General features: G+C 41.0%; 1 protein-coding gene across 11 annotated transcripts in view; it reads left to right on the top strand.

Moving 5' to 3' along the window:
• The window catches only part of LOC128686396 (putative gamma-glutamylcyclotransferase CG2811), a 105017-nt gene that overhangs the window by 68806 nt on the left and 28187 nt on the right, over positions 1-8024 (top strand). Inside the window, exons 1-2 of one of the 11 annotated variants that reach the window (XM_053773291.2) lie at positions 386-404; positions 3342-3472. The exons of 1 other annotated variant lie outside the window; for it this stretch is intronic. In XM_053773291.2, coding sequence (XP_053629266.2) covers positions 3447-3472 — 26 coding nt within the window. In that variant the 5' untranslated portion in view covers positions 386-404; positions 3342-3446. Of the gene's footprint in view, positions 1-110; positions 271-385; positions 405-1777; positions 1893-3341; positions 3473-3715; positions 3818-8024 lie in introns of those variants that run through there. 9 more of the 11 variants (XM_053773289.2, XM_053773300.2, XM_053773294.2 and 6 more) reach the window with 9 other exon arrangements.

Raw genomic sequence — 8024 nt, 5'->3', positions numbered from 1 at the left:
AAGGAACGCAGTTAATATATAATATGAAGAGGAAAAAGGTAAAACACAACAATCCTTCTCCACCAGTCACAAGAGTAGCACTCTGCTGATAACGGGACAATTGTCGATTACATAACACTGCAAGAATGTTAACAAACCATACCACGGGTGGGGATGGAACCTGCGACCAGACAGTCTTGTTGACGGCTTTGAGGGGACGTGAGCTAGAGTTCGTCACGGCCACGCTAGCTGGAGATTCGTCTGTAAAAACTTGCATTTGTGGTCACAGTGGTGCCTATGCTAACCTTCCTTTGGTGTAGAAATATAACTAGTTGGATAAATCTTATTGTGGCTAGCTGACCCAGTGGCTAACGCGACGGTCTGGAGTTTTGAGACTCTGATTGCGGGTTCTATCCCCGTTCGTGGTATGGTTTGTTTGCAATCGTGTCATTACGATATCGTGAGAATGTTAACAAATTTAGCGAACGTATAGGGCAATAGTTTCTCGACATAAACATTTACAAAGCTGACCAAATATTCTTCACACACACCTAGCTGCTGAAAGACGGACTTACTATACATGTTCTGAACATGTATAATAAGAACAGTGTAATAAAGAACAAAAGGCACGGTACCGTGACTGGAATAATAATATCTTTATTTCTACAAGTATATGTACAAGGTATACAGGTCTAGCTGATATCATTGACATACTACTGTACAGAAAGCAGCTTGTTTTTACCTGGAGTTTACCTGGAGAGAATTCCGGGGGTCAACGACCCCGCGGCCCGGTCTGTGACCAGGCCTCATGGTGGATCAGAGCCTGATCAACCAGGCTGTTACTGATGCCTGCACATACAGAGCATATAGGGCAAATTAGGTCAGTTTTGTCCGAGGATGCGACCCACACCAATCGACTAACACCCAGGTACCCATTTTACTGATGGGGAACATAGATAGCCGGTGTAAGGAAACACCCTCAGTGTTTCTACCCCTTCACCGGAAATCGAACCCGGACTCTCGCCGTGTGAAGCGAGAGCTTTAGCCACAAGGCCACTAGCCACAAATTAGATTAGATTAGATTAGCAATAATACATAGTTCATATGGTCATTAGATGAGTTAGAGTGAGTACAGGAGAATTTAATACATCAGGTGATGCCACATGGTTTCTATATAGTAGTATGTCATTGTTGTCAGCTAGGACTGTATACCATGTACATGTACTTGTAGTAAATAAAGATGTTATTATGTTATAAGTCTTGTACCCCTCAAGGAAGGTTCCTTGATGTTGGTGAGGGGCTCTTGATTTAGGGAATTGGATCTGTGCTCCAGTTCCCCAAATTAAGCCTGAATGCCTTCCACATCCCCCCCCCCCCAGGCGCTGTATAATCCTCCGGGTTTAGCGCTTCCCCCTTGATTGTAATAATAATAATAATATAAGTCTTGTAGAGGCTTTTTACGACGACGTTTCGGTCCATCTCGGATCATTTACAGAATCACATGTGAGTTCGTAAATGGTCCAAGACGGACCGAAACATGGTCGTAAGCCTCACTCTTCTATGTGCGTGTTATGTTTGTAATAAACAGTGTAATCATGCGACTGGCAGCGTTACTCTGACCGTACACGCTAATCCTTATGTCACAACATACATTTTCCTAGGGTTTCCAATGTCCATTTCTTTACGTTTTTCTGCAGTGAGGCTGGTTACAAAAACCCCATTAAAATACATGTTCTAAATGTATAATTATATTAAAACAAAAACAACTGCCGCAGCTCTTCCCATAAAAAAAAAGTGGGTAGTCACTCTCCTTGGAGAGTGACGAGCACTTGTTAGTATACTCCTGGGAGAGTGACGAGGCAGTATCCTCGTACGACTAGTGAATCACTAGTGATTAGGTTGAATGTGATGAAGTATAACTAGGAAAATATCAAATATGTACTAATGTTACTAGTGGTGTTATATGTACTAGTGTTGTATGTACTAGTGGTGTTATATGTACTAGTGGTGTTATACGTACTAGTGGTGCCCGGGTTCGATTCCCGGCGGGTGGAAATATTTCGACACGTTTCCTTACACCTGTTGTCCTGTTCACCTAGCAGCAAATAGGTACCTGGGTGTTAGTCGACTGGTGTGGGTCGCATCCTGGGGGACAAGATTAAGGACCCCAATGGAAATAAGTTGGACAGTCCTCGATGACGCACTGACTTTCTTGGGTTATCCTGGGTGGCTAACCCTCCGGGGTTAAAAATCCGAACGAAATCTTATCTTACTAGTGGTGTTATATGTACTAGTGGTATTATATGTACTATGGTGTCATGTACTAACGGTGTTATATGTACTAGTGGTGTAATATATACCAGTGCTACTATTGGTATTATATGTACTAATGTTACTAATGTTTTAATATGTACTAAAGTAATATGTACTATTCTTACTATAGTACTGGTGTTATATATACTAGTGGTGTAAAATGTACTAGTGATACTAGTGGTGTAATATGTACTGGTGTTACTAGTGAAGTTATATGTACTAGTGGTGTTATACGTACCAGTGTTAATAGTGGTGTAATATGTACCAGTGTTAATAGTGGTGTAATATGTACCAGTGTTAATAGTGGTGTAATATATACTAGTGACACTAGTGTAATATATACTAGCGACACTAGTGTAATATATAATAGTGACACTAGTGTAATATATACTAGTGACACTAGTGTAATATATACTAGCGACACTAGTGTAATATATACTAGCGACACTAGTGTAATATATACTAGCGACACTAGTGTAATATATACTAGTGACACTAGTGTAATATATACTAGTGACACTAGTGTAATGTATACTAGTGACACTAGTGTAATATATACTAGTGACACTAGTGTAATATATACTAGTGACACTAGTGTAATATATACTAGCGACACTAGTGTAATATATACTAGTGACACTAGTGTAATATATACTAGTGACACTAGTGTAATGTGGAAACTTATTTGGTACCTAAAGTTCCACAGGACAGATCCAGCATGGCCGTAATGGAATGGCTGAGCTGGGTGGCCCTTAAACCCTCCCAAATAAACACATTTCTCTCCCCGGGTTGGCAATTGATGGTAGGCACTTATTTATTTATAGATTTACTCTTCAGGGAAGGAGTAAGTAGTTTTACTGTTAGTATATTAATATTAGGTTTACTAAGGCAACTGTAGATAATAATAATGTAGACCTAAGACCTTAACATAGGTAGTAATAGGCCGATAATGTAGGCAAACACTAGGATAAGTTAGCTAGGGAGAACTGGCAGCCCTAGTTTGAACGAAGAGATGAGGAAGAGAGACCAGCTCATTCTTCTTAAGACAGACACCAACTGGACAAGACGTGCCGTGATCAGCAGACGGCGCCCCCCACGTGTCTTCACATTCGAGACTTGGGGAAATCTGGTAGAGGCACCTCGATGTACCGTAGATGACCTCCTCCGTCAGGCCCATACAGTAAGACAAAACCTCCACTTTATCTCGTAGATTTCTGGCCAGTGTCTGGGGAGAATTGTGAGTGAGTTTGATCTGTGGGCCTGTGTTGCAGCTGGGAGTGCATGCCCAGTAAGTACCAGTGTCTCTCGTCTATGTAGAAGCTAGTGTCCGTGTCTGCATAGTTGTACTAGGGGATACACACCCCCTTGGATATAGGAATTTCTGAGGTGCAGGCAGGTCACTAATAACGATTGAATATTGCAGGAATTAAGGCTCCTGGTTGCACGTGGTTTCTGAGGGGAAGTCCAAAGGGGCTAAGGCTAAGCTTAGGGAAGTTGAAGATCAGAATATATGCTGCAACACCAAGTAAGTTAGTCCTTTATACGTGCATGCAGGCGAGTTTCTTGCAACATCAGTCATTTGTAAAAATCTGTCCTATAAGCCACTTGTGAGGCTGAGGTACCCACCTCAGAGCTCGGTGTCAACAGAGTTTGCCAGGGTAGGCGACTCACTTGGAGGCAGTCCACACAAATTTTTACATATAATATGTATTAGTGACACTAGTGTAATATATACTAGTGACACTAGTGTAATATATACTAGTGACACTAGTGTAATATATACTAGTGACACTAGTGTAACATATACTAGTGACACTAGTGTAATATATACTAGTGACAGTAGTGTAATATATACTAGTGACACTAGTGTAATATATACTAGTGACACTAGTGTAATATATACTAGTGACACTAGTGTAATATATACTAGCGACACTAGTGTAATGTATACTAGTGACACTATAATATATACTAGTGACACTAGTATAATATATACTAGTGACACTAGTATAATATATACTAGTGACACTAGTATAATATATACTATTGACACTAGTATAATATATACTAGTGACACTAGTATAATATATACAAGTGACACTAGTGATGGGATAGAATCTGACCTTCTTATTAGGAATGTTTATCAGAATGGCTATCTGAAACACCATGTGGGTTTATGGCACACAGCTGAGATGCCATATAGGTACATGCGTGCCACATAGGTACCACAAAGGTGCCACATAATTGCCTGGATCAAGAGGCTAGAGGTGTGCACGGTAGTTGAAAGTACGAAAGATATAGTTGGGAAAGTAGGTAGATTTTAATTGATTTTGTTTCGTTCAAAGGGCGGCGCTAAACCCCCAGGGGCTCGGATCAGTCCCTATTGCCTCCTCTGCAGGAGTGAGGAGGCAGTCCACACACTGAGATACTTTACATGAAGCGTCCGCTGTATGACCCTAGTGGGTTTAACGCCATTTTTCGATAATAATAATAATAATAATAATAATAATAATAATAAATACAGTAAGCGTTAGTAAGAAGTCAGAAAGAGAATCTGAATTACATGCAGTGGCGTCTCCACTATGTATGTATATTGGGGCCTCACTGGGGCTAGGCTGGTTAGAGGGGATGCTGGGAGACCTGTCTTCAAGTTGGGCTATTATTTATGATTATTATTGTTGTGTAAAGTAAAAGGACACAAGTGCAACTAATGTGACATTTATTGTGGCAACGTTTCGCTCTCCAGGAGCTTTATCAAGCCATTACAAACAATACATGGACACAGAGGGTATATAAAGGCTCAGAGTGAGGTGAATACTAGTGAGGTACCATTTCGATGTTCACTAGTGGTAGTAGTAGTAGTAGTAGTAGTAGTGGTAGTGACAAAAGTAATACAATATGGTAGAGCAATTAATTCGTACATGAGTAAAAGGATATAAAAGCTATTACTTGGGTAACATAAAAATAGGTTGGACAAATATAAACTGGAATGAGGCAGCTTGTTTCAGTGTTCACTCTCTGTGCTTTGTGTAGTATAACAGGAGAGACTATGTGATGGCAGGGTTTACTGTTTTCAGGAGGATTCTTGCTAAGACTTCGGAGATGGTGAAGCTGCCGAAGTCTTAGCAAGAATCCTCCTGAAAACAGTAAACCCTGCCATCACATAGTCTCTCCTGTTATACTACACAAAGCACAGAGAGTGAACACTGAAACAAGCTGCCTCATTCCAGTTTATATTTGTCCAACCTATTTTTATGTTACCCAAGTAATAGCTTTTATATCCTTTTACTCATGTACGAATTAATTGCTCTACCATATTGTATTACTTTTGTCACTACCACTACTACTACTACTACTACTACTACCACTAGTGAACATCGAAATGGTACCTCACTAGTATTCACCTCACTCTGAGCCTTTATATATCCTCTGTGTCCATGTATTGTTTGTAATGGCTTGATAAAGCTCCTGGAGAGCGAAACGTTGCCACAATAAATGTCACATTAGTTGCACTTGTGTCCTTTTACTTTATATATTGTCGGTAATTCTACCAACTTTATTACATTATTATTGTTGTTGCTTTTATTATTATTTTTGTTATTATTATTATTATTATTATTATTATTATTATTATTATTATTATTATTATTATTATTATTGCTGTTATTATTATTATTTGCAGTGGTTTCAGGGGGCTCATGGAGATTATGGGGGCTGAACCCCCCGTTAAAAATCACGTAACTCAGATTTTCCAGACCGTTACAAGTGGAGGAAAGGAGGGGGAAGTGGCGAGCAGCAACATATGCCTATAGGAGGTGCCACATTTCTATATATACTTTTAATTTGTAAGACTTAATCTAGAAGCCTCCACAAACTAATGTACTATACACTACTATTTATACATATCTAAGCTGAGTTGGAGTTAGACATTAATTTATGTCAGTGACTACACTATTTCTCATAACTTACACTAAAAGGCATGAATCACTTGTACCAGTTTGAGTGCCCTGACCAGCCAGCTGGCTGTGCCTACCCTCAGTCACAAAAAACCCACAGTGAGAACAGGGTGACCTTCCCTACCGTCCTTGCAGTAAAGTCAGTAAATGTGGGGCTGATAGTGCTGTCCTGGGAGACAGTAATGGTGAAGCTGGAGGTGCTGTCCTGGGAGACAGTAATGGTGAAGCTGGAGGTGCTGTCCTGGGAGACAGAAATGGTGAAGCTGGAGGTGCTGTCCTGGGAGACAGTAATGGTGAAGCTGGAGATGCTGTCCTGGGAGACAGTAATGGTGAAGTTGGAGATGCTGTCCTGGGAGACAGTAATGGTGAAGCTGGAGGTGCTGTCCTGGGAGACAGTAATGGTGGAGATTTTGTCCAGGTAGTCGGGAATTATACGCAGGAAGGAATGCATATAAATGACCTCATAGGAGACAGGAGCCGTAGTGGGGAAACAAGTGTAGTCAAAGATAAGATAAAACCAATATTGCAAACAAGAAATACAACAGGAAATAGCAAACAAGAGGACTCCACTAGCAATAGTGAGGATATATTACCAAAAACAACTGATGGGAGCTCCATTGTTGGTGCTAGGGAAGATAGGAATAAGACAGGTAAACATGCACCAACAGGGAATACAGTCACAGAAACCCAAGGCAAACGGAAACCAAGCCTGTGCACATTCTGTGCACTTGGTATCTGCAGACATGGGAAATCTGGAAAAACAGATGGGACGTGCAACTATGACCACCCTAGAAAATGCCGTGCCCATATGACAACAGGAAAATGCAGACTCCCTTCCTGTAAGCTTTTTCACCCTGAAATGTGTACCTCTTCAGTACAGGAAAGACTATGCTATAACTTAAATTGCCAGGCACACCATCTAAAGGGGACAAAAAGATACAAAACATCCAGGCCATGGGAAAACCTGGGTAGCCACAGCCACTCAAGAGGGAGAGGTTTTTTAGTGCCAGGAAGGAAAAAAAACTGGCAGGAAATGGCAGAAATTGTACACCAAATCCAGTCATTCCTGGAGTGGAACCACAGTCGGTGGCCTCCACTCCAAACCAACAGATACAGATACTAATGCCGGAAAAAAATCCCCCCCCCAGTACCAACAATACCACCAGTCCGATGACATTATTCTTTGCAAATATACAGGGTCTAAAGCCAGCCAAGTAAGCAGTCGGTAGTGCCCCGTTTCTCATTGCAGATGGTAATAAAAACATATTAAAAATCATGGGGAAACGTTCCTTCCGTAGAGGTCAAGCAGCAACTGAGGAATGGAAGATAATTTTTGAGAGGTTAATTCCAGTTCTCACGTCAAAAGCGTTATCCACGCACTCTGCCCCAGGCCTAGACTCGTGAAACTCCGTGTTCATGAAGAACTGCAAGAAGCCCGTCACCTGCCTTCAGCATTCCATGGAGAGGGAGCATGGACATAGGGGTCATCCCACACTAAACTAAAAAGAACAGACATAGCCCCACTCTACAAAGGTGGCAGTAAAGCAATTGCATAATTTAATAACTAGATCTGTTGGGAAATCATTATTCAGTATTCGTCTGCCCCCATGAGATGCCCCCAAGTCTTGCGTATTCCCGGAGTACCCCTTTGCAATTCTAATATTTCCGACAGTGAAATAATAGATGTTTGTGCATAAATGTTTTATTACAGCTCTCGCCTCTTCATCTATCTGTGCAGTGCTGTATAACCCTTGTGGGTTTAGTGCTTAGTCATGA

Source organism: Cherax quadricarinatus, chromosome 17 (assembly GCF_038502225.1).
Source record: "Cherax quadricarinatus isolate ZL_2023a chromosome 17, ASM3850222v1, whole genome shotgun sequence".
Lineage (NCBI taxonomy): Eukaryota > Metazoa > Arthropoda > Malacostraca > Decapoda > Parastacidae > Cherax > Cherax quadricarinatus.
Note: the sequence above shows the minus strand (reverse complement) of the source record. Positions and strands in the feature narration are given on the sequence as shown.